Genomic DNA, 27,232 nt, shown 5'->3' with positions numbered 1-27,232 from the left:
TACAACTATGTGCCACGGTTCCTTCCCATGTAATTGATAAAATTATGTCTACAGTGTTAAGCGATTAGATTAGTGCGAAATTGCGGATTACGTTACGATGCAACTTTTGCCACAGGAATTGTGCCTGCGATAAACCGCGGTCGCGATTGAGCACGATCAAAACATCTCTATATATTAAGGGTCAATCGAACACAGTTCATTCAGTATTGTCAAAAAGTGGAACGCAATTTTCGCATCGGGAAAGTTACCAGACAGACAGACAATGAGCATTCAAACACTGTTGCTTATATCGCTCGTGGCCACGATGGGCTGGCTGGAAGTAATCGGTGACCCAATTGGAGAGGTGTCCAACCTTTGTGTTGGAGTGCTGGATGGTTATTTCGTACGTGATCTAAACGACTGCAAATCCTATCACTACTGCCGCAATGAAACCACAACGACCAATAAGTGCCCCGGAGATTTCTACTACAACGAGCTGGAACAGCTGTGTGACTACCAAGACAAAGTGATGTGCCACGTTTGTTCGGAAAAGACGGGTGTACAGATTTCGCCACATCCACAAAACTGCAACCAATTCATCACCTGCTCTGAGGGAGCATCGTTCGTCAGTCAGTGTGCCGAAGGGTATGCGTTTGATCGTCAGAAGAAGGTTTGCAATCCCGCCGAACGCGTCAACTGCGAACAGGAACTCTGCCCGAAGGAGGATGATCCGAACGAGATCGTGTTCCTGCCAGGAGTAGAGCGTTGCGACGAGTACTTCATCTGCCGGGCAGGAACAGCCATCCAAGCGCTCTGTGCGCCGGGACTTTACTGGGACGCGGACAAGAAACGGTGCGATTTGATGGCGAACGTTAGCTGTACTTTGTACTAAACCCTTCAAACCGTATCAGTAATCCTAATGCAATAAGCAATAAATAACTGAAGGATTTTTGCTTGCTAGAAGTATGTGAGGTGTGATGCATGGTATTTTTAGAAGTTTTGTTAGCTCTAATTGACACTACTACTACACTTTTCGTACAGTTGCTGTTAACTGATCAAGTATAAATAAATGTAATTTAATCTATATATAAACGTTTGTATGCGCTAAGGAGATCCATAACGCTACTACCAAAAATCGCTTATCTCTGAATCCGCGTATCTCGAGAACTGCCTGTACTTTTCTCGACCAACGGGAAAGTTAGTGTTTAAACATTGCATACCTTTCGGCGCTTTTCGACCAAAATTGCTGTACTAGGTGCTACCTCTTCCGTGGATGCTCTCCTGGTACTATACATTCGGAAATCCTAGTGCAATTTCGTTTATAATTTAAAGTATCAAAGTCGATATTCTTCACTGCATTTAATATATCACATAGAAACAAATGTTTTATATAACCTAGGAAGATATTTTTGATCAATTTTTTACCTTTGTAATTAAATTTTGTGTTATAAATTAACTCTGTTATTGAATTTCCAAAAATCGCATAATCGGCACAAATGTTTTGGGGCCCCCAACACGGCGAGGCCCTAGGCGACCGCCTACTCCGCCTATCGTTTGATCCGCCGCTGAATTTCGTACTGCTCCAAGTCATGTATTCCAAATGGCCTCAGTGGCATTATACAGTTAGCCCCAGTTATGGAGTTGGCATGAATATGGCATGAGAAGTACTGTTGGTATTCTAAGTAAGTAAGAGTAATCTTACAACAGCTTTATCATCAACAACACAACAACATTTGTTTTAATGTTTACGAAATGTTTTATTTATAAATAATAATACTACCATTTGAAATTTAGTATCTCCATCACTGCGGTACACTAAGAAGCTTTGGTTCATTATGGATAAAAATTTCGAGAATTACAACTTTTTTGCTTGCTTTCAGTACAAAGTACAGCTAACGTTCGCCATCAAATCGCACCGTTTCTTGTCCGCGTCCCAGTAAAGTCCCGGCGCACAGAGCGCTTGGATGGCTGTTCCTGCCCGGCAGATGAAGTACTCGTCGCAACGCTCTACTCCTGGCAGGAACACGATCTCGTTCGGATCATCCTCCTTCGGGCAGAGTTCCTGTTCGCAGTTGACGCGTTCGGCGGGATTGCAAACCTTCTTCTGACGATCAAACGCATACCCTTCGGCACACTGACTGACGAACGATGCTCCCTCAGAGCAGGTGATGAATTGGTTGCAGTTTTGTGGATGTGGCGAAATCTGTACACCCGTCTTTTCCGAACAAACGTGGCACATCACTTTGTCCTGGTAGTCACATATCTGCTTTAGCTCGTTGAAGTAGTAATCGCCGGGACACTTGTTGCTCGATATGGTACCGTTGAAACAGTAGTGATAGCCTTGACAATCGGTTAGATCGCGTACAAAATAATCATCTGGCACTCCAACACACGGACTGGACACTTCTCCAATTGGGTCACCGATTACTTCCAGCCAGCCCATCGTGGCCACGATCGAAATAAGCAGCAGTGTTTGAATGCTCATTGTTTGCTTGGTGGTTGTTTTGCTTTGCTACGAATTTGAGCTCGACTTCTTGGCAATACTGGAATGAATTGTGGTCAGTGGAGCCTTCATATATATATATATATATCTGGATCGCTCTCAATTCACCAACGTTTATCACTAGCGCCCAAGCATGTGACAAAAGCTGCATCGTAACGTAATCCGTGCTCGTTCTTTAATCTTATCGCCTATTTTAAACATAATTCTAGCACTTACGAGTCACCCAATGAGTGCAATGATTGTTCGTTATTCCTTCGATAAACAAGCGTGAATTCGTGTTCTGCGGGCAGATTTGTGCAGTTGTTTCGAAGGAAGCAAAAACAAATCATTCAAAAATTAAAGTTTCGCATGGCCAACGCGCTGCATCGGTGACGAGCATCTGCTAAGCGCGTGCTATCCGTACCAGCTTCAGTAATGGACCGGGACTCGTAACGGCTTGCAGGCGAACCGTTCGCAGTGGAGTGAATTAAACATTCAAACTTTAAGCTACGTACGAACCGTGTGTCCGTGCGGTACGAGAACAATGTGGCTGCCCTGCATTGAAGCATGTTGTCCCGTGTGGTGAGGGCTGCCGGTGGAATTTCAAAAAACTTTCACTGTGCGGGGCTCGGGAAGCTCAATTGTTTCTTACACCCGACCCAATCGGAGCACGAGTGTGTTGTAATAGCGCCTGCTCTGGGTCATATGCAAACTTAACGGGACGTAATGCGGGCATCTGGCATCCTTTGTGTGTGTGTGTGTGTGTGTGTGTGTGTGTGTAAGGACGAAGGACGTGATGGGGAATGTCATTTTAATAATTGAATAATCCTACCTAAACTTTCTTCGACCTGATCATGCCCCCCGTGTCATCGTCAGCCGAAGCTTGAGCTGCACTTACACGAAACTGCCGAGCCAGCCAGCTGGAACGTTAATTGTTCTTGTACGGCGAGAGTCACGACAGCGTACGAAATCCCGGCCGTCCCGGGCATGTTTTGAAGCTTCTGGCTGATGTACAGGTTGCACTGTGTGTGTGGCTTTTGCAGGAGACGAAACATGCACAGATGGATTATTGGCAATAATGGTTTGCGTTAATGCATATGCTAATAGTGGGAGCGTAACAATGTCGTCCGTGTGTTTTAACATGCTTCTTGCTTTTGCTGGGAGAAAATGAATCACCATAAGTTGCGTAACACCGTAATGAATTTCATCAACTTGCAATCTGTGTCCTTCCGGAGGAATGCCACTTTGTATTTGGAGTGAGTCTACGTGAGTGTCGTATATAGGTGTAGTAGGTGGTCCTGTTAGTTGACTCCTGAAACATTGACTAGAATTATTGAAACTATAAAGAATTTTGTGTGAATGTAATCTTTGTAGTATTTTTCTATCTGTTCAACACAATTAAGGGCCCCTCTCACATTCCGACTCATTCATTCCAATTCCATTCCAATCATCGCAACAACGAGCAGATTTCTTTCCTAACTAATCTCTATGTACAGGAAGCCATTAAACAGTGAACTTTGTGATATCAATGAAAATGTTGACTCACATTTACAGCACCTGATTTTCATTCGCAATCACCAGTGGTATCAGTGTATTAAGCTATTAATAGACGATTCGTAATGCCGGAAGGTTTCGCCATTCGCGATAATTGGCCAATCGAATGACCCATTGTGAAATGGTGTGATAACTTCTAATCTCATTGTATGTTAATGCATTTCCGAGTCCAATAAATGCGTATCGATGAGTGCAATGGGAACCAATTGAAAAATTTGAAATATTTAGGAGAAATATTTAGAGTCATATGAATTGTAGCCTGTCGTTTGCTTTTATTGATAGCCTTTTGAATAACTTATTGGAGCCGTAAGACATTACAAATAATTAGCACATACAGGTCAAACTTTGAAGGGTCTAGGACGCGAAATAAAGAAGTTACAGGCGTTTAAAGAAAAAAAAAATTGTAAAAATTTTGACCCTAAAAACTTGAAAAAAGTCCGAAAATTGTATGGTTTTCTATTGAAATCAGGTCAAACTTTGAAGGGTCTAGGACGCGAAATAAAGAAGTTACAGGCGTTTAAAGAAAAAAAATGTTTGTAAAAATTTTGACCCTAAAAACTTGAAAAAAGTCCGAAAATTGTATGGTTTTCTATTGAAATCAGGTCAAACTTTGAAGGGTCTAGGACGCGAAATAAAGAAGTTACAGGCGTTTAAAGAAAAAAAAATTTTTGTAAAAATTTTGACCCTAAAAACTTGAAAAAAGTCCGAAAATTGTATGGTTTTCTATTGAAATCAGGTCAAACTTTGAAGGGTCTAGGACGCGAAATAAAGAAGTTACAGGCGTTTAAAGAAAAAAAAAATTTTGTAAAAATTTTTACCCTAAAACTTGAAAAAAGTCCGAAAATTGTATGGTTTTCTATTGAAATCAGGTCAAACTTTGAAGGGTCTAGGACGCGAAATAAAGAAGTTACAGGCGTTCAAAGAAAAAAATTAATTTTTTTTTAAATTATGACCCTAAAAACTTGAAAAAAGTCCGAAAATTGTATGGGTTTCTATTGAAATCAGGTCAAACTTTGAAGGGTCTAGGACGCGAAATAAAGAAGTTACAGGCGTTTAAAGAAAAAAAAAATGTTTGTAAAAATTTTGACCCTAAAAACATGAAAAAAGTCCGAAAATTGTATGGTTTTCTATTGAAATCAGGTCAAACTTTGAAGGGTCTAGGACGCGAAATAAAGAAGTTACAGGCGTTTAAAGGAAAAAAAAAATTTGTAAAAATTTTGACCCTAAAAACATGAAAAAAGTCCGAAAATTGTATGGTTTTCTATTGAAATCAGGTCAAACTTTGAAGGGTCTAGGACGCGAAATAAAGAAGTTACAGGCGTTTAAAGAAAAAAAAATTTTTTTGTAAAAATTTTGACCCTAAAAACTTGAAAAAAGTCCGAAAATTGTATGGTTTTCTATTGAAATCAGGTCAAAGTTTGAAGGGTCTAGGACGCGAAATAAAGAAGTTACAGGCGTTTTAAGAAAAAAAAAAATTTTGTAAAAATTTTGACCCTAAAAACTTGAAAAAAGTCCGAAAATTGTATGGTTTTCTATTGAAATCGGGTCAAACTTTGAAGGGTCTAGGACGCGAAATAAAGAAGTTTCAGGCGTTAAAAGAAAAAAAAATTTGTAAAAATTTTGACCCTAAAAACTTGAAAAAAGTCCGAAAATTGTATGGTTTTCTATTGAAATCAGGTCAAACTTTGAAGGGTCTAGGACGCGAAATAAAGAAGTTACAGGCGTTTAAAGAAAAAAAAAATTTTGTAAAAATTTTGACCCTAAAAACTTGAAAAAAGTCCGAAAATTGTATGGTTTTCTATTGAAATCAGGTCAAACTTTGAAGGGTCTAGGACGCGAAATAAAGAAGTTACAGGCGTTTAAAGAAAAAAAAATTTTTGTAAAAATTTTGACCCTGAAAGCTTGAAAAAAGTCCGAAAATTGTATGGTTTTCTATTGAAATCAGGTCAAACTTTGAAGGGTCTAGGACGCGAAATAAAGAAGTTACAGGCGTTTAAAGAAAAAAAAAATTTTGTAAAAATTTTTACCCTAAAACTTGAAAAAAGTCCGAAAATTGTATGGTTTTCTATTGAAATCAGGTCAAACTTTGAAGGGTCTAGGACGCGAAATAAAGAAGTTACAGGCGTTCAAAGAAAAAAATTAATTTTTTTTTTAAATTATGACCCTAAAAACTTGAAAAAAGCCCGAAAATTGTATGGTTTTCTATTGAAATCAGGTCAAAGTTTGAAGGGTCTAGGACGCGATATAAAGAAGTTACAAGCGTTTAAAGAAAAAAAAAAAATTTGTAAAAATTTTGACCCTAAAAACTTGAAAAAAGTCCGAAAATTGTATGGTTTTCTATTGAAATCAGGTCAAAGTTTGAAGGGTCTAGGACGCGAAATAAAGAAGTTACAGGCGTTTAAAGGAAAAAAAAAATTTGTAAAAATTTTGACCCTAAAAACATGAAAAAAGTCCGAAAATTGTATGGTTTTCTATTGAAATCAGGTCAAACTTTGAAGGGTCTAGGACGCGAAATAAAGAAGTTACAGGCGTTTAAAGAAAAAAAAATTTTGTAAAAATTTTGACCCTAAAAACATGAAAAAAGTCCGAAAATTGTATGGTTTTCTATTGAAATCAGGTCAAACTTTGAAGGGTCTAGGACGCGAAATAAAGAAGTTACAGGCGTTCAAAGAAAAAAAAATTTTTGTAAAAATTTTGACCCTAAAAACTTGAAAAAAGTCCGAAAATTGTATGGTTTTCTATTGAAATCAGGTCAAACTTTGAAGGGTCTAGGACGCGAAATAAAGAAGTTACAGGCGTTTAAAGAAAAAAAATATTTTTGTAAAAATTTTGACCCTGAAAGCTTGAAAAAAGTCCGAAAATTGTATGGTTTTCTATTGAAATCAGGTCAAACTTTGAAGGGTCTAGGACGCGAAATAAAGAAGTTACAGGCGTTCAAAGAAAAAAAAAAATTTTGTAAAAATTTTGACCCTAAAAACTTGAAAAAAGTCCGAAAATTGTATGATTTTCTATTGAAATCAGGTCAAACTTTGAAGGGTCTAGGACGTGAAATAAAGAAGTTACAGGCGTTTAAAGAAAAAAAATTTTTTGTAAAAATTTTGACCCTAAAAACTTGAAAAAAGTCCGAAAATTGTATGGTTTTCTATTGAAATCAGGTCAAAGTTTGAAGGGTCTAGGACGCGAAATAAAGAAGTTACAGGCGTTTAAAGAAAAAAAAAATTTTGTAAAAATTTTGACCCTAAAAACTTGAAAAAAGTCCGAAAATTGTATGGTTTTCTATTGAAATCAGGTCAAAGTTTGAAGGGTCTAGGACGCGAAATAAAGAAGTTACAGGCGTTTAAAGAAAAAAAAAATTGTAAAAATTTTGACCCTAAAAACTTGAAAAAAGTCCGAAAATTGTATGGTTTTCTATTGAAATCAGGTCAAACTTTGAAGGGTCTAGGACGCGAAATAAAGAAGTTACAGGCGTTTAAAGAAAAAAAAAATTTTTGTAAAAATTTTGACCCTAAAAACTTGAAAAAAGTCCGAAAATTGTATGGTTTTCTATTGAAATCAGGTCAAAGTTTGAAGGGTCTAGGACGCGAAATAAAGAAGTTACAGGCGTTTAAAGAAAAAAAAAATTTTTGTAAAAATTTTGACCCTAAAAACTTGAAAAAAGTCCGAAAATTGTATGGTTTTCTATTGAAATGAGGTCAAAGTTTGAAGGGTCTAGGACGCGAAATAAAGAAGTTACAGGCGTTTAAAGAAAAAAAAAATTTGTAAAAATTTTGACCCTAAAAACTTGAAAAAAGTCCGAAAATTGTATGGTTTTCTATTGAAATCAGGTCAAAGTTTGAAGGGTCTAGGACGCGTAATAAAGAAGTTACAGGCGTTTAAAGAAAAAAAATATTTTTGTAAAAATTTTGACCCTAAAAACTTGAAAAAAGTCCGAAAATTGTATGGTTTTCTATTGAAATCAGGTCAAACTTTGAAGGGTCTAGGACGCGAAATAAAGAAGTTACAGGCGTTTAAAGAAAAAAAAAATTTTTGTAAAAATTTTGACCCTAAAAACTTGAAAAAAGTCCGAAAATTGTATGGTTTTCTATTGAAATCAGGTCAAAGTTTGAAGGGTCTAGGACGCGAAATAAAGAAGTTACAGGCGTTTAAAGAAAAAAAATATTTTTGTAAAAATTTTGACCCTAAAAACTTGAAAAAAGTCCGAAAATTGTATGGTTTTCTATTGAAATCAGGTCAAACTTTGAAGGGTCTAGGACGCGAAATAAAAAAGTTACAGGCGTTTAAAGAAAAAAAAAATTTTTGTAAAAATTTTGACCCTAAAAACTTGAAAAAAGTCCGAAAATTGTATGGTTTTCTATTGAAATCAGGTCAAACTTTGAAGGGTCTAGGACGCGAAATAAAGAAGTTACAGGCGTTTAAAGAAAAAAAAAATTTTGTAAAAATTTTGACCCTAAAAACTTGAAAAAAGTCCGAAAATTGTATGGTTTTCTATTGAAATCAGGTCAAAGTTTGAAGGGTCTAGGACGCGAAATAAAGAAGTTACAGGCGTTTAAAGAAAAAAAATATTTTTGTAAAAATTTTGACCCTAAAAACTTGAAAAAAGTCCGAAAATTGTATGGTTTTCTATTGAAATCAGGTCAAACTTTGAAGGGTCTAGGACGCGAAATAAAGAAGTTACAGGCGTTTAAAGAAAAAAAAAATTTTTGTAAAAATTTTGACCCTAAAAACTTGAAAAATGTCCGAAAATTGTATGGTTTTCTATTGAAGGGTCTAGGACGCGAAATAAAGAAGTTACAGGCGTTTAAAGAAAAAAAAAATTTTTGTAAAAATTTTGACCCTAAAAACTTGAAAAAAGTCCGAAAATTGTATGGTTTTCTATTGAAATCAGGTCAAACTTTGAAGGGTCTAGGACGCGAAATAAAGAAGTTACAGGCGTTTAAAGAAAAAAAAAATTTTTGTAAAAATTTTGACCCTAAAAACTTGAAAAAAGTCCGAAAATTGTATGGTTTTCTATTGAAATCAGGTCAAACTTTGAAGGGTCTAGGACGCGAAATAAAGAAGTTACAGGCGTTTAAAGAAAAAAAAATTTTTGTAAAAATTTTGACCCTAAAAACTTGAAAAAAGTCCGAAAATTGTATGGTTTTCTATTGAAATCAGGTCAAATTTTGAAGGGTCTAGGACGCGAAATAAAGAAGTTACAGGCATTTAAAGAAAAAAAAAAATTTTGTAAAAATTTTGACCCTGAAAACTTGAAAAAAGTCCGAAAATTGTATGGTTTTCTATTGAAATCAGGTCAAACTTTGAAGGGTCTAGGACGCGAAATAAAGAAGTTACAGGCGTTTAAAGAAAAAAAAATTTTTGTAAAAATTTTGACCCTAAAAACTTGAAAAAAGTCCGAAAATTGTATGGTTTTCTATTGAAATCAGGTCAAACTTTGAAGGGTCTAGGACGCGAAATAAAGAAGTTACAGGCGTTTAAAGAAAAAAAAAATTTTTGTAAAAATTTTGACCCTAAAAACATGAAAAAAGTCCGAAATTTGTATGGTTTTCTATTGAAATCAGGTCAAACTTTGAAGGGTCTAGGACGCGAAATAAAGAAGTTACAGGCGTTTAAAGAAAAAAAAAATTTTGTAAAAATTTTGACCCTAAAAACTTGAAAAAAGTCCGAAAATTGTATGGTTTTCTATTGAAATCAGGTCAAAGTTTGAAGGGTCTAGGACACGAAATAAAGAAGTTACAGGCGTTTAAAGAAAAGAGCATTTTTAAAAAACCTTGACCCTAAAAACTTGAAAAAAGTCCGAAAATTGTATGGTTTTCTATTGAAATCAGGTCAAACTTTGAAGGGTCTAGGACGCGAAATAAAGAAGTTACAGGCGTTTCAAGAAAAAAAAATTTTTGTAAAAATTTTGACCCTAAAAACTTGAAAAAAGTCCGAAAATTGCATGGTTTTCTATTGAAATCAGGTCAAAGTTTGAAGGGTCTAGGACGCGAAATAAAGAAGTTACAGGCGTTTAAAGGAAAAAAAAAATTTGTAAAAATTTTGACCCTAAAAACATGAAAAAAGTCCGAAAATTGTATGGTTTTCTATTGAAATCAGGTCAAACTTTGAAGGGTCTAGGACGCGAAATAAAGAAGTTACAGGCGTTTAAAGAAAAAAAAATTTTTGTAAAAATTTTGACCCTAAAAACATGAAAAAAGTCCGAAAATTGTATGGTTTTCTATTGAAATCAGGTCAAAGTTTGAAGGGTCTAGGACGCGAAATAAAGAAGTTACAGGCGTTTAAAGAAAAAAAATATTTTTGTAAAAATTTTGACCCTAAAAACTTGAAAAAAGTCCGAAAATTTTATGGTTTTCTATTGAAATCAGGTCAAACTTTGAAGGGTCTAGGACGCGAAATAAAGAAGTTACAGGCGTTTAAAGAAAATAAAATTTTTGTAAAAATTTTGACCCTAAAAACTTGAAAAAAGTCCGAAAATTGTATGGTTTTCTATTGAAATCAGGTCAAAGTTTGAAGGGTCTAGGACGCGAAATAAAGAAGTTACAGGCGTTTAAAGAAAAAAAAATTTTTGTAAAAATTTTGACCCTAAAAACTTGAAAAAAGTCCGAAAATTGTATGGTTTTCTATTGAAATCAGGTCAAAGTTTGAAGGGTCTAGGACGCGAAATAAAGAAGTTACAGGCGTTTAAAGAAAAAAAATATTTTTGTAAAAATTTTGACCCTAAAAACTTGAAAAAAGTCCGAAAATTTTATGGTTTTCTATTGAAATCAGGTCAAACTTTGAAGGGTCTAGGACGCGAAATAAAGAAGTTACAGGCGTTTAAAGAAAATAAAATTTTTGTAAAAATTTTGACCCTAAAAACTTGAAAAAAGTCCGAAAATTGTATGGTTTTCTATTGAAATCAGGTCAAACTTTGAAGGGTCTAGGACGCGAAATAAAGAAGTTACAGGCGTTTAAAGAAAAAAAAATTTTTGTAAAAATTTTGACCCTAAAAACTTGAAAAAAGTCCGAAAATTGTATGGTTTTCTATTGAAATCAGGTCAAACTTTGAAGGGTCTAGGACGCGAAATAAAGAAGTTACAGGCGTTTAAAGAAAAAAAATATTTTTGTAAAAATTTTGACTCTAAAAACTTGAAAAAAGTCCGAAAATTGTATGGTTTTCTATTGAAATCAGGTCAAACTTTGAAGGGTCTAGGACGCGAAATAAAGAAGTTACAGGCGTTTAAAGAAAAAAAAAATTTTGTAAAAATTTTGACCCTAAAAACTTGAAAAAAGTCCGAAAATTGTATGGTTTTCTATTGAAATCAGGTCAAACTTTGAAGGGTCTAGGACGCGAAATAAAGAAGTTACAGGCGTTTAAAGAAAAAAAAATTTTTGTAAAAATTTTGACCCTAAAAACTTGAAAAAAGTCCGAAAATTGTATGGTTTTCTATTGAAATCAGGTCAAACTTTGAAGGGTCTAGGACGCGAAATAAAGAAGTTACAGGCGTTTAAAGAAAAAAAAATTTTTGTAAAAATTTTGACCCTAAAAACTTGAAAAAAGTCCGAAAATTGTATGGTTTTCTATTGAAATCAGGTCAAAGTTTGAAGGGTCTAGGACGCGAAATAAAGAAGTTACAGGCGTTTAAAGAAAAAAAATATTTTTGTAAAAATTTTGACCCTAAAAACTTGAAAAAAGTCCGAAAATTTTATGGTTTTCTATTGAAATCAGGTCAAACTTTGAAGGGTCTAGGACGCGAAATAAAGAAGTTACAGGCGTTTAAAGAAAAAAAAAAATTTTGTAAAAATTTTGACCCTAAAAACTTGAAAAAAGTCCGAAAATTGTATGGTTTTCTATTGAAATCAGGTCAAACTTTGAAGGGTCTAGGACGCGAAATAAAGAAGTTACAGGCGTTTAAAGAAAAAAAAAATTTTTGTAAAAATTTTGACCCTAAAAACTTGAAAAAAGTCCGAAAATTGTATGGTTTTCTATTGAAATCAGGTCAAACTTTGAAGGGTCTAGGACGCGAAATAAAGAAGTTACAGGCGTTTAAAGAAAAAAAAAAATTTGTAAAAATTTTGACCCTAAAAACTTGAAAAAAGTCCGAAAATTGTATGGTTTTCTATTGAAATCAGGTCAAACTTTCAAGGGTCTAGGACGCGAAATAAAGAAGTTACAGGCGTTTAAAGAAAAAAAATATTTTTGTAAAAATTTTGACCCTAAAAACTTGAAAAAAGTCCGAAAATTGTATGGTTTTCTATTGAAATCAGGTCAAAGTTTGAAGGGTCTAGGACGCGAAATAAAGAAGTTACAGGCGTTTAAAGAAAAAAAAGAATTTTGTAAAAATTTTGACCCTAAAAACTTGAAAAAAGTCCGAAAATTGTATGGTTTTCTATTGAAATCAGGTCAAAGTTTGAAGGGTCTAGGACGCGAAATAAAGAAGTTACAGGCGTTTAAAGAAAAAAAAATTTTTGTAAAAATTTTGACCCTAAAAACTTGAAAAAAGTCCGAAAATTGTATGGTTTTCTATTGAAATCAGGTCAAACTTTGAAGGGTCTAGGACGCGAAATAAAGAAGTTACAGGCGTTTAAAGAAAAAAAAAAATTTGTAAAAATTTTGACCCTAAAAACTTGAAAAAAGTCCGAAAATTGTATGGTTTTCTATTGAAATCAGGTCAAAGTTTGAAGGGTCTAGGACGCGAAATAAAGAAGTTACAGGCGTTTAAAGAAAAAAAATATTTTTGTAAAAATTTTGACCCTAAAAACTTGAAAAAAGTCCGAAAATTGTATGGTTTTCTATTGAAATCAGGTCAAAGTTTGAAGGGTCTAGGACGCGAAATAAAGAAGTTACAGGCGTTTAAAGAAAAAAAATATTTTTGTAAAAATTTTGACCCTAAAAACTTGAAAAAAGTCCGAAAATTGTATGGTTTTCTATTGAAATCAGGTCAAACTTTGAAGGGTCTAGGACGCGAAATAAAGAAGTTACAGGCGTTTAAAGAAAAAAAATATTTTTGTAAAAATTTTGACCCTAAAAACTTGAAAAAAGTCCGAAAATTGTATGGTTTTCTATTGAAATCAGGTCAAACTTTGAAGGGTCTAGGACGCGAAATAAAGAAGTTACAGGCGTTTAAAGAAAAAAAAAATTTTTGTAAAAATTTTGACCCTAAAAACTTGAAAAAAGTCCGAAAATTGTATGGTTTTCTATTGAAATCAGGTCAAAGTTTGAAGGGTCTAGGACGCGAAATAAAGAAGTTACAGGCGTTTAAAGAAAAAAAAAAAATTTAAAAAATTTTGACCCTAAAAACTTGAAAAAAGTCCGAAAATTGTATGGTTTTCTATTGAAATCAGGTCAAAGTTTGAAGGGTCTAGGACGCGAAATAAAGAAGTTACAGGCGTTTAAAGAAAAAAAAAATTTTTGTAAAAAGTTTGACCCTAAAAACTTGAAAAAAGTCCGAAAATTGTATGGTTTTCTATTGAAATCAGGTCAAACTTTGAAGGGTCTAGGACGCGAAATAAAGAAGTTACAGGCGTTTAAAGAAAAAAAAAATTTTTGTAAAAATTTTGACCCTAAAAACTTGAAAAAAGTTCGAAAATTGTATGGTTTTCTATTGAAATCAGGTCAAACTTTGAAGGGTCTAGGACGCGAAATAAAGAAGTTACAGGCGTTTAAAGAAAAAAAAAATTTTGTAAAAATTTTGACCCTAAAAACTTGAAAAAAGTCCGAAAATTGTATGGTTTTCTATTGAAATCAGGTCAAACTTTGAAGGGTCTAGGACGCGAAATAAAGAAGTTACAGGCGTTTAAAGAAAAAAAATATTTTTGTAAAAATTTTGACCCTAAAAACTTGAAAAAAGTCCGAAAATTGTATGGTTTTCTATTGAAATCAGGTCAAAGTTTGAAGGGTCTAGGACGCGAAATAAAGAAGTTACAGGCGTTTAAAGAAAAAAAAAATTTTGTAAAAATTTTGACCCTAAAAACTTGAAAAAAGTCCGAAAATTGTATGGTTTTCTATTGAAATCAGGTCAAACTTTGAAGGGTCTAGGACGCGAAATAAAGAAGTTACAGGCGTTTAAAGAAAAAAAAATTTTTGTAAAAATTTTGACCCTAAAAACTTGAAAAAAGTCCGAAAATTGTATGGTTTTCAATTGAAATCAGGTCAAATTTTGAAGGGTCTAGGACGCGAAATAAAGAAGTTACAGGCGTTTAAAGAAAAAAAAAATTTTTTTTTAAATTTTGACCCTAAAAACTTGAAAAAAGTCCGAAAATTGTATGGTTTTCTATTGAAATCAGGTCAAACTTTGAAGGGTCTAGGACGCGAAATAAAGAAGTTACAGGCGTTTAAAGAAAAAAAAATTTTTGTAAAAATTTTGACCCTAAAAACTTGAAAAAAGTCCGAAAATTGTATGGTTTTCTATTGAAATCAGGTCAAACTTTGAAGGGTCTAGGACGCGAAATAAAGAAGTTACAGGCGTTTAAAGAAAAAAAAATTTTTGTAAAAATTTTGACCCTAAAAACTTGAAAAAAGTCCGAAAATTGTATGGTTTTCTATTGAAATCAGGTCAAACTTTGAAGGGTCTAGGACGCGAAATAAAGAAGTTACAGGCGTTTAAAGAAAAAAAAAATTTTGTAAAAATTTTGACCCTAAAAACATGAAAAAAGTCCGAAAATTGTATGGTTTTCTATTGAAATCAGGTCAAAGTTTGAAGGGTCTAGGACGCGAAATAAAGAAGTTACAGGCGTTTAAAGAAAAAAAATATTTTTGTAAAAATTTTGACCCTAAAAACTTGAAAAAAGTCCGAAAATTGTATGGTTTTCTATTGAAATCAGGTCAAACTTTGAAGGGTCTAGGACGCGAAATAAAGAAGTTACAGGCGTTTAAAGAAAAAAAAAATTTTGTAAAAATTTTGACCCTAAAAACTTGAAAAAAGTCCGAAAATTGTATGGTTTTCTATTGAAATCAGGTCAAACTTTGAAGGGTCTAGGACGCGAAATAAAGAAGTTACAGGCGTTTAAAGAAAAAAAAATTTTTGTAAAAATTTTGACCCTAAAAACATGAAAAAAGTCCGAAAATTGTATGGTTTTCTATTGAAATCAGGTCAAAGTTTGAAGGGTCTAGGACGCGAAATAAAGAAGTTACAGGCGTTTAAAGAAAAAAAATATTTTTGTAAAAATTTTGACCCTAGAAACTTGAAAAAAGTCCGAAAATTGTATGGTTTTCTATTGAAATCAGGTCAAAGTTTGAAGGGTCTAGGACGCGAAATAAAGAAGTTACAGGCGTTTAAAGAAAAAAAATATTTTTGTAAAAATTTTGACCCTAAAAACTTGAAAAAAGTCCGAAAATTGTATGGTTTTCTATTGAAATCAGGTCAAACTTTGAAGGGTCTAGGACGCGAAATAAAGAAGTTACAGGCGTTTAAAGAAAAAAAATATTTTTGTAAAAATTTTGACCCTAGAAACTTGAAAAAAGTCCGAAAATTGTATGGTTTTCTATTGAAATCAGGTCAAAGTTTGAAGGGTCTAGGACGCGAAATAAAGAAGTTACAGGCGTTTAAAGAAAAAAAATATTTTTGTAAAAATTTTGACCCTAAAAACTTGAAAAAAGTCCGAAAATTGTATGGTTTTCTATTGAAATCAGGTCAAACTTTGAAGGGTCTAGGACGCGAAATAAAGAAGTTACAGGCGTTTAAAGAAAAAAAAAAATTTAAAAAATTTTGACCCTAAAAACTTGAAAAAAGTCCGAAAATTGTATGGTTTTCTATTGAAATCAGGTCAAAGTTTGAAGGGTCTAGGACGCGAAATAAAGAAGTTACAGGCGTTTAAAGAAAAAAAAAATTTTTGTAAAAAGTTTGACCCTAAAAACTTGAAAAAAGTCCGAAAATTGTATGGTTTTCTATTGAAATCAGGTCAAACTTTGAAGGGTCTAGGACGCGAAATAAAGAAGTTACAGGCGTTTAAAGAAAAAAAATATTTTTGTAAAAATTTTGACCCTAAAAACTTGAAAAAAGTCCGAAAATTGTATGGTTTTCTATTGAAATCAGGTCAAACTTTGAAGGGTCTAGGACGCGAAATAAAGAAGTTACAGGCGTTTAAAGAAAAAAAAAATTTTGTAAAAATTTTGACCCTAAAAACTTGAAAAAAGTCCGAAAATTGTATGGTTTTCTATTGAAATCAGGTCAAACTTTGAAGGGTCTAGGACGCGAAATAAAGAAGTTACAGGCGTTTAAAGAAAAAAAATATTTTTGTAAAAATTTTGACCCTAAAAACTTGAAAAAAGTCCGAAAATTGTATGGTTTTCTATTGAAATCAGGTCAAACTTTGAAGGGTCTAGGACGCGAAATAAAGAAGTTACAGGCGTTTAAAGAAAAAAAAATTTTTGTAAAAATTTTGACCCTAAAAACTTGAAAAAAGTCCGAAAATTGTATGGTTTTCTATTGAAATCAGGTCAAACTTTGAAGGGTCTAGGACGCGAAATAAAGAAGTTACAGGCGTTTAAAGGAAAAAAATATTTTTGTAAAAATTTTGACCCTAAAAACTTGAAAAAAGTCCGAAAATTGTATGGTTTTCTATTGAAATCAGGTCAAACTTTGAAGGGTCTAGGACGCGAAATAAAGAAGTTACAGGCGTTTAAAGAAAAAAAAATTTTTGTAAAAATTTTGACCCTAAAAACTTGAAAAAAGTCCGAAAATTGTATGGTTTTCAATTGAAATCAGGTCAAATTTTGAAGGGTCTAGGACGCGAAATAAAGAAGTTACAGGCGTTTAAAGAAAAAAAAATTTTTTTTTAAATTTTGACCCTAAAAACTTGAAAAAAGTCCGAAAATTGTATGGTTTTCTATTGAAATCAGGTCAAAGTTTGAAGGGTCTAGGACGCGAAATAAAGAAGTTACAGGCGTTTAAAGAAAAAAAAATTTTTGTAAAAATTTTGACCCTAAAAACTTGAAAAAAGTCCGAAAATTGTATGGTTTTCTATTGAAATCAGGTCAAACTTTGAAGGGTCTAGGACGCGAAATAAAGAAGTTACAGGCGTTTAAAGAAAAAAAAATTTTTGTAAAAATTTTGACCCTAAAAACTTGAAAAAAGTCCGAAAATTGTATGGTTTTCTATTGAAATCAGGTCAAACTTTGAAGGGTCTAGGACGCGAAATAAAGAAGTTACAGGCGTTTAAAGAAAAAAAAAATTTTGTAAAAATTTTGACCCTAAAAACATGAAAAAAGTCCGAAAATTGTATGGTTTTCTATTGAAATCAGGTCAAAGTTTGAAGGGTCTAGGACGCGAAATAAAGAAGTTACAGGCGTTTAAAGAAAAAAAATATTTTTGTAAAAATTTTGACCCTAAAAACTTGAAAAAAGTCCGAAAATTGTATGGTTTTCTATTGAAATCAGGTCAAACTTTGAAGGGTCTAGGACGCGAAATAAAGAAGTTACAGGCGTTTAAAGAAAAAAAAAAATTTTGTAAAAATTTTGACCCTAAAAACTTGAAAAAAGTCCGAAAATTGTATGGTTTTCTATTGAAATCAGGTCAAACTTTGAAGGGTCTAGGACGCGAAATAAAGAAGTTACAGGCGTTTAAAGAAAAAAAAATTTTTGTAAAAATTTTGACCCTAAAAACATGAAAAAAGTCCGAAAATTGTATGGTTTTCTATTGAAATCAGGTCAAAGTTTGAAGGGTCTAGGACGCGAAATAAAGAAGTTACAGGCGTTTAAAGAAAAAAAATATTTTTGTAAAAATTTTGACCCTAGAAACTTGAAAAAAGTCCGAAAATTGTATGGTTTTCTATTGAAATCAGGTCAAAGTTTGAAGGGTCTAGGACGCGAAATAAAGAAGTTACAGGCGTTTAAAGAAAAAAAATATTTTTGTAAAAATTTTGACCCTAAAAACTTGAAAAAAGTCCGAAAATTGTATGGTTTTCTATTGAAATCAGGTCAAACTTTGAAGGGTCTAGGACGCGAAATAAAGAAGTTACAGGCGTTTAAAGAAAAAAAAATTTTTGTAAAAATTTTGACCCTAAAAACTTGAAAAAAGTCCGAAAATTGTATGGTTTTCTATTGAAATCAGGTCAAACTTTGAAGGGTCTAGGACGCGAAATAAAGAAGTTACAGGCGTTTAAAGAAAAAAAAAATTTTTGTAAAAATTTTGACCCTAAAAACTTGAAAAAAGTCCGAAAATTGTATGGTTTTCTATTGAAATCAGGTCAAAGTTTGAAGGGTCTAGGACGCGAAATAAAGAAGTTACAGGCCTTTAAAGAAAAAAAAAATTTTGTAAAAATTTTGACCCTAAAAACTTGAAAAAAGTCCGAAAATTGTATGGTTTTCTATTGAAATCAGGTCAAATTTTGAAGGGTCTAGGACGCGAAATAAAGAAGTTACAGGCGTTTAAAGAAAAAAAAAATTTTGTAAAAATTTTGACCCTAAAAACTTGAAAAAAGTCCGAAAATTGTATGGTTTTCTATTGAAATCAGGTCAAAGTTTGAAGGGTCTAGGACGCGAAATAAAGAAGTTACAGGCGTTTAAAGAAAAAAAATATTTTTGTAAAAATTTTGACCCTAAAAACTTGAAAAAAGTCCGAAAATTGTATGGTTTTCTATTGAAATCAGGTCAAACTTTGAAGGGTCTAGGACGCGAAATAAAGAAGTTACAGGCGTTTAAAGAAAAAAAAATTTTTGTAAAAATTTTGACCCTAAAAACTTGAAAAAAGTCCGAAAATTGTATGGTTTTCTATTGAAATCAGGTCAAACTTTGAAGGGTCTAGGACGCGAAATAAAGAAGTTACAGGCGTTTAAAGAAAAAAAAAATTTTGTAAAAATTTTGACCCTAAAAACTTGAAAAAAGTCCGAAAATTGTATGGTTTTCTATTGAAATCAGGTCAAACTTTGAAGGGTCTAGGACGCGAAATAAAGAAGTTACAGGCGTTTAAAGAAAAAAAAAATTTGTAAAAATTTTGACCCTAAAAACTTGAAAAAAGTCCGAAAATTGTATGGTTTTCTATTGAAATCAGGTCAAACTTTGAAGGGTCTAGGACGCGAAATAAAGAAGTTACAGGCGTTTAAAGAAAAAAAATATTTTTGTAAAAATTTTGACCCTAAAAACTTGAAAAAAGTTCGAAAATTGTATGGTTTTCTATTGAAATCAGGTCAAACTTTGAAGGGTCTAGGACGCGAAATAAAGAAGTTACAGGCGTTTAAAGAAAAAAAATATTTTTGTAAAAATTTTGACCCTAAAAACTTGAAAAAAGTCCGAAAATTGTATGGTTTTCTATTGAAATCAGGTCAAACTTTGAAGGGTCTAGGACGCGAAATAAAGAAGTTACAGGCGTTTAAAGAAAAAAAAAATTTTGTAAAAATTTTGACCCTAAAAACTTGAAAAAAGTCCGAAAATTGTATGGTTTTCTATTGAAATCAGGTCAAGGTCAGGGTTTAAAGAAAAAAAATATTTTTGTAAAAATTTTGACCCTAAAAACTTGAAAAAAGCCCGAAAATTGTATGGTTTTCTATTGAAATCAGGTCAAAGTTTGAAGGGTCTAGGACGCGAAATAAAGAAGTTACAGGCGTTTAAAGAAAAAAAAAATTTTTGTAAAAATTTTGACCCTAAAAACTTGAAAAAAGTCCGAAAATTGTATGGTTTTCTATTGAAATCAGGTCAAAGTTTGAAGGGTCTAGGACGCGAAATAAAGAAGTTACAGGCGTTTAAAGAAAAAAAAATTTTTGTAAAAATTTTGACCCTAAAAACTTGAAAAAAGTCCGAAAATTGTATGGTTTTCTATTGAAATCAGGTCAAACTTTGAAGGGTCTAGGACGCGAAATAAAGAAGTTACAGGCGTTTAAAGAAAAAAAAATTTTTTGTAAAAAAATTGACCCTAAAAACTTGAAAAAATCCGAAAATTGTATGGTTTTCTATTGAAATCAGGTCAAACTTTGAAGGGTCTAGGACGCGAAATAAAGAAGTTACAGGCGTTTAAAGAAAAAAAAAAATTTTGTAAAAATTTTGACCCTAAAAACTTGAAAAAAGTCCGAAAATTGTATGGTTTTCTATTGAAATCAGGTCAAACTTTGAAGGGTCTAGGACGCGAAATAAAGAAGTTACAGGCGTTTAAAGAAAAAAAAAATTTTGTAAAAATTTTGACCCTAAACACTTGAAAAAGTCCGAAAATTGTATGGTTTTCTATTGAAATCAGGTCAAACTTTGAAGGGTCTAGGACGCGAAATAAAGAAGTTACAGGCGTTTAAAGAAAAAAAAATTTTTGTAAAAATTTTGACCCTAAAAACTTGAAAAAAGTCCGAAAATTGTATGGTTTTCTATTGAAATCAGGTCAAACTTTGAAGGGTCTAGGACGCGAAATAAAGAAGTTACAGGCGTTTAAAGAAAAAAAAAATTTTGTAAAAATTTTGACCCTAAAAACATGAAAAAAGTCCGAAAATTGTATGGTTTTCTATTGAAATCAGGTCAAAGTTTGAAGGGTCTAGGACGCGAAATAAAGAAGTTACAGGCGTTTAAAGAAAAAAAATATTTTTGTAAAAATTTTGACCCTAAAAACTTGAAAAAAGTCCGAAAATTGTATGGTTTTCTATTGAAATCAGGTCAAACTTTGAAGGGTCTAGGACGCGAAATAAAGAAGTTACAGGCGTTTAAAGAAAAAAAAATTTTTGTAAAAATTTTGACCCTAAAAACTTGAAAAAAGTCCGAAAATTGTATGGTTTTCTATTGAAATCAGGTCAAACTTTGAAGGGTCTAGGACGCGAAATAAAGAAGTTACAGGCGTTTAAAGAAAAAAAAAATTTTGTAAAAATTTTGACCCTAAAAACTTGAAAAAAGTCCGAAAATTGTATGGTTTTCTATTGAAATCAGGTCAAACTTTGAAGGGTCTAGGACGCGAAATAAAGAAGTTACAGGCGTTTAAAGAAAAAAAAAATTTGTAAAAATTTTGACCCTAAAAACTTGAAAAAAGTCCGAAAATTGTATGGTTTTCTATTGAAATCAGGTCAAACTTTGAAGGGTCTAGGACGCGAAATAAAGAAGTTACAGGCGTTTAAAGAAAAAAAATATTTTTGTAAAAATTTTGACCCTAAAAACTTGAAAAAAGTTCGAAAATTGTATGGTTTTCTATTGAAATCAGGTCAAACTTTGAAGGGTCTAGGACGCGAAATAAAGAAGTTACAGGCGTTTAAAGAAAAAAAATATTTTTGTAAAAATTTTGACCCTAAAAACTTGAAAAAAGTCCGAAAATTGTATGGTTTTCTATTGAAATCAGGTCAAACTTTGAAGGGTCTAGGACGCGAAATAAAGAAGTTACAGGCGTTTAAAGAAAAAAAAATTTTTGTAAAAATTTTGACCCTAAAAACTTGAAAAAAGTCCGAAAATTGTATGGTTTTCTATTGAAATCAGGTCAAGGTCAGGGTTTAAAGAAAAAAAATATTTTTGTAAAAATTTTGACCCTAAAAACTTGAAAAAAGCCCGAAAATTGTATGGTTTTCTATTGAAATCAGGTCAAAGTTTGAAGGGTCTAGGACGCGAAATAAAGAAGTTACAGGCGTTTAAAGAAAAAAAAAATTTTTGTAAAAATTTTGACCCTAAAAACTTGAAAAAAGTCCGAAAATTGTATGGTTTTCTATTGAAATCAGGTCAAAGTTTGAAGGGTCTAGGACGCGAAATAAAGAAGTTACAGGCGTTTAAAGAAAAAAAAATTTTTGTAAAAATTTTGACCCTAAAAACTTGAAAAAAGTCCGAAAATTGTATGGTTTTCTATTGAAATCAGGTCAAACTTTGAAGGGTCTAGGACGCGAAATAAAGAAGTTACAGGCGTTTAAAGAAAAAAAAATTTTTTGTAAAAAAATTGACCCTAAAAACTTGAAAAAATCCGAAAATTGTATGGTTTTCTATTGAAATCAGGTCAAAGTTTGAAGGGTCTAGGACGCGAAATAAAGAAGTTACAGGCGTTTAAAGAAAAAAAATATCTTTGTAAAAATTTTGACCCTAAAAACTTGAAAAAAGTCCGAAAATTGTATGGTTTTCTATTGAAATCAGGTCAAACTTTGAAGGGTCTAGGACGCGAAATAAAGAAGTTACAGGCGTTTAAAGAAAAAAAAAATTTTGTAAAAATTTTGACCCTAAACACTTGAAAAAGTCCGAAAATTGTATGGTTTTCTATTGAAATCAGGTCAAACTTTGAAGGGTCTAGGACGCGAAATAAAGAAGTTACAGGCGTTTAAAGAAAAAAAATATTTTTGTAAAAATTTTGACCCTAAAAACTTGAAAAAAGTCCGAAAATTGTATGGTTTTCTATTGAAAACAGGTCAAACTTTGAAGGGTCTAGGACGCGAAATAAAGAAGTTACAGGCGTTTAAAGAAAAAAAATATTTTTGTAAAAATTTTGACCCTAAAAACTTGAAAAAAGTCCGAAAATTGTATGGTTTTCTATTGAAATCAGGTCAAACTTTGAAGGGTCTAGGACGCGAAATAAAGAAGTTACAGGCGTTTAAAGAAAAAAAAAATTTTGTAAAAATTTTGACCCTAAAAACTTGAAAAAAGTCCGAAAATTGTATGGTTTTCTATTGAAATCAGGTCAAACTTTGAAGGGTCTAGGACGCGAAATAAAGAAGTTACAGGCGTTTAAAGAAAAAAAATATTTTTGTAAAAATTTTGACCCTAAAAACTTGAAAAAAGTCCGAAAATTGTATGGTTTTCTATTGAAATCAGGTCAAACTTTGAAGGGTCTAGGACGCGAAATAAAGAAGTTACAGGCGTTTAAAGAAAAAAAAAATTTTGTAAAAATTTTGACCCTAAAAACTTGAAAAAAGTCCGAAAATTGTATGGTTTTCTATTGAAATCAGGTCAAACTTTGAAGGGTCTAGGATGCGAAATAAAGAATTTACAGGCGTTTAAAGAAAAAAAAAATTTGTAAAAATTTTGACCCTAAACACATGAAAAAAGTCCGAAAATTGTATGGTTTTCTATTGAAATCAGGTCAAAGTTTGAAGGGTCTAGGACGCGAAATAAAGAAATTACAGGCGTTTAAAGAAAAAAAAATTTTTGTAAAAATTTTGACCCTAAAAACTTGAAAAAAGTCCGAAAATTGTATGGTTTTCTATTGAAATCAGGTCAAACTTTGAAGGGTCTAGGACGCGAAATAAAGAAGTTACAGGCGTTTAAAGAAAAAAAAAAATTTTGTAAAAATTTTGACCCTAAAAACTTGAAAAAAGTCCGAAAATTGTATGGTTTTCTATTGAAATCAGGTCAAACTTTGAAGGGTCTAGGACGCGAAATAAAGAAGTTACAGGCGTTTAAAGAAAAAAAAATTTTGTAAAAATTTTGACCCTAAACACATGAAAAAAGTCCGAAAATTGTATGGTTTTCTATTGAAATCAGGTCAAAGTTTGAAGGGTCTAGGACGCGAAATAAAGAAGTTACAGGCGTTTAAAGAAAAAAAAATTTTTGTAAAAATTTTGACCCTAGAAACTTGAAAAAAGTCCGAAAATTGTATGGTTTTCTATTGAAATCAGGTCAAATTTTGAAGGGTCTAGGACGCGAAATAAAGAAGTTACAGGCGTTTAAAGAAAAAAAAAAATTTGTAAAAATTTTGACCCTAAAAACTTGAAAAAAGTCCGAAAATTGTATGGTTTTCTATTGAAATCAGGTCAAACTTTGAAGGGTCTAGGACGCGAAATAAAGAAGTTACAGGCGTTTAAAGAAAAAAAAATTTTTGTAAAAATTTTGACCCTAAAAACTTGAAAAAAGTCCGAAAATTGTATGGTTTTCTATTGAAATCAGGTCAAACTTTGAAGGGTCTAGGACGCGAAATAAAGAAGTTACAGGCGTTTAAAGAAAAAAAAAATTTTGTAAAAATTTTGACCCTAAAAACATGAAAAAAGTCCGAAAATTGTATGGTTTTCTATTGAAATCAGGTCAAAGTTTGAAGGGTCTAGGACGCGAAATAAAGAAGTTACAGGCGTTTAAAGAAAAAAAATATTTTTGTAAAAATTTTGACCCTAAAAACTTGAAAAAAGTCCGAAAATTGTATGGTTTTCTATTGAAATCAGGTCAAAGTTTGAAGGGTCTAGGACGCGAAATAAAGAAGTTACAGGCGTTTAAAGAAAAAAAAAATTTTGTAAAAATTTTGACCCTAAAAACTTGAAAAAAGTCCGAAAATTGTATGGTTTTCTATTGAAATCAGGTCAAACTTTGAAGGGTCTAGGACGCGAAATAAAGAAGTTACAGGCGTTTAAAGAAAAAAAAAATTTTTGTAAAAATTTTGACCCTAAAAACTTGAAAAAAGTCCGAAAATTGTATGGTTTTCTATTGAAATCAGGTCAAACTTTGAAGGGTCTAGGACGCGAAATAAAGAAGTTACAGGCGTTTAAAGAAAAAAAAAAATTTTGTAAAAATTTTGACCCTAAAAACTTGAAAAAAGTCCGAAAATTGTATGGTTTTCTATTGAAATCAGGTCAAACTTTGAAGGGTCTAGGACGCGAAATAAAGAAATTACAGGCGTTTAAAGAAAAAAAAATTTTTGTAAAAATTTTGACCCTAAAAACTTGAAAAAAGTCCGAAAATTGTATGGTTTTCTATTGAAATCAGGTCAAAGTTTGAAGGGTCTAGGACGCGAAATAAAGAAGTTACAGGCGTTTAAAGAAAAAAAAATTTTTTGTAAAAATTTTGACCCTAAAAACTTGAAAAAAGTCCGAAAATTGTATGGTTTTCTATTGAAATCAGGTCAAACTTTGAAGGGTCTAGGACGCGAAATAAAGAAGTTACAGGCGTTTAAAGAAAAAAAATATTTTTGTAAAAATTTTGACCCTAAAAACTTGAAAAAAGTCCGAAAATTGTATGGTTTTCTATTGAAATCAGGTCAAACTTTGAAGGGTCTAGGACGCGAAATAAAGAAGTTACAGGCGTTTAAAGAAAAAAAAAATTTTGTAAAAATTTTGACCCTAAAAACTTGAAAAAAGTCCGAAAATTGTATGGTTTTCTATTGAAATCAGGTCAAACTTTGAAGGGTCTAGGACGCGAAATAAAGAAGTTACAGGCGTTTAAAGAAAAAAAATTTTTTGTAAAAATTTTGACCCTAAAAACTTGAAAAAAGTCCGAAAATTGTATGGTTTTCTATTGAAATCAGGTCAAACTTTGAAGGGTCTAGGACGCGACTTTTCGGACTTTTTTCAAGTTTTCAGGGTCAAAATTTTTACAAAAATTTTTTTTCTTTAAACGCCTGTAACTTCTTTATTTCGCGTCCTAGACCCTTCAAAGTTTGACCTGATTTCAATAGAAAACCATACAATTTTCGGACTTTTTTCAAGTTTTCAGGGTCAAAATTTTTTTTTTCTTTAAACGCCTGTAACTTCTTTATATCGCGTCCTAGACCCTTCAAAGTTTGACCTGATTTCAATAGAAAACCATACAATTTTCGGACTTTTTTCAAGTTTTTAGGGTCAAAATTTTTACAAAAATTTGTTTTTTCTTTAAACGCCTGTAACTTCTTTATTTCGCGTCCTAGACCCTTCAAAGTTTGACCTGATTTCAAAAGAAAACCAAACAATTTTCGGACTTTTTTCAAGTTTTTAGAGTCAAAATTTTTACAAAATTTTTTTTTTTCTTTAAACGCCTGTAACTTCTTTATTTCGCGTCCTAGACCCTTCAAAGTTTGACCTGATTTCAATAGAAAACCATACAATTTTCGGACTGTTTTCAAGTTTTTAGGGTCAAAATTTTTACAAAATTTTTTTTTTTCTTTAAACGCCTGTAACTTCTTTATTTCGCGTCCTAGACCCTTCAAAGTTTGACCTGATTTCAATAGAAAACCATACAATTTTCGGACTTTTTTCAAGTTTTTAGAGTCAAAATTTTTACAAAATTTTTTTTTTTTTTTAAACGCCTGTAACTTCTTTATTTCGCGTCCTAGACCCTTCAAAGTTTGACCTGATTTCAATAGAAAACCATACAATTTTCGGACTTTTTTCAAGTTTTTGGGGTCAAAATTTTTACAAATTTTTTTTTTTCTTTAAACGCCTGTAACTTCTTTATTTCGCGTCCTAGACCCTTCAAAGTTTGACCTGATTTCAATAGAAAACCATACAATTTTCGGACTTTTTTCAAGTTTTTAGGGTCAAAATTTTTACAAAAATTTTTTCTTTTCTTTAAACGCCTGTAACTTCTTTATTTCGCGTCCTAGACCCTTCAAAGTTTGACCTGATTTCAATAGAAAACCATACAATTTTCGGACTTTTTTCAAGTTTTCAGGGTCAAAATTTTTACAAAATTTTTTTTTTCTTTAAACGCCTGTAACTTCTTTATTTCGCGTCCTAGACCCTTCAAAGTTTGACCTGATTTCAATAGAAAACCATACAATTTTCGGACTTTTTTCAAGTTTTTAGGGTCAAAATTTTTACAAAAATTTTTTTTTTCTTTCAACGCCTGTAACTTCTTTATTTCGCGTCCTAGACCCTTCAAAGTTTGACCTGATTTCAATAGAAAACCATACAATTTTCGGACTTTTTTCAAGTTTTTAGGTTCAAAATTTTTACAAAATTTTTTTTCTTTAAACGCCTGTAACTTCTTTATTTCGCGTCCTAGACCCTTCAAAGTTTGACCTGATTTCAATAGAAAACCATACAATTTTCGGACTTTTTTCAAGCTTTTAGGGTCAAAATTTTTACAAAATTTTTTTTTTTCTTTAAACGCCTGTAACTTCTTTATTTCGCGTCCTAGACCCTTCAAACTTTGACCTGATTTCAATAGAAAACCATACAATTTTCGGACTTTTTTCAAGTTTTCAGGGTCAAAATTTTTAACAAATTTTTTTTTTTCTTTAAACGCCTGTAACTTCTTTATTTCGCGTCCTAGACCCTTCAAAGTTTGACCTGATTTCAATAGAAAACCATACAATTTTCGGACTTTTTTCAAGTTTTTAGGGTCAAAATTTTTACAAAATTTTTTTTTTTCTTTAAACGCCTGTAACTTCTTTATTTCGCGTCCTAGACCCTTCAAACTTTGACCTGATTTCAATAAAAAACCATACAATTTTCGGACTTTTTTCAAGTTTTCAGGGTCAAAATTTTTACAAAAATTTTTTTTTTCTTTAAACGCCTGTAACTTCTTTATTTCGCGTCCTAGACCCTTCAAAGTTTGACCTGATTTCAATAGAAAACCATACAATTTTCGGACTTTTTTCAAGTTTTTAGGGTCAAAATTTTTCCAAAAATTTTTTTTTCTTTAAACGCCTGTAACTTCTTTATTTCGCGTCCTAGACCCTTCAAAGT

At 32.0% G+C, this 27,232-nt stretch overlaps 2 protein-coding genes across 2 annotated transcripts; one reads left to right on the top strand and one right to left on the bottom strand.

Moving 5' to 3' along the window:
• The first annotated feature begins 262 nt into the window (after nt 1-262).
• On the top strand, nt 263-871 carry LOC128303017 (peritrophin-1-like). Its single transcript, XM_053039870.1, has one exon. It carries the CDS (start codon nt 263-265, stop codon nt 869-871), a length of 609 nt encoding a protein of 202 aa, XP_052895830.1.
• A 984-nt stretch (nt 872-1,855) lies between these two features.
• On the bottom strand, nt 1,856-2,464 carry LOC128303016 (peritrophin-1-like). The gene has a single exon (XM_053039868.1). It carries the CDS (start codon nt 2,462-2,464, stop codon nt 1,856-1,858), a length of 609 nt encoding a protein of 202 aa, XP_052895828.1.
• Nucleotides 2,465-27,232: the final 24,768 nt, after the last annotated feature.

The sequence above is a fragment of the Anopheles moucheti genome, chromosome 3 (genome assembly GCF_943734755.1).
Source record: "Anopheles moucheti chromosome 3, idAnoMoucSN_F20_07, whole genome shotgun sequence".
In the NCBI taxonomy this organism is placed as follows: Eukaryota; Metazoa; Arthropoda; class Insecta; order Diptera; family Culicidae; genus Anopheles; species Anopheles moucheti.
The sequence above is the reverse complement of the archived record's forward strand: the minus strand, read 5'-3'. Positions and strand labels throughout refer to the sequence as shown.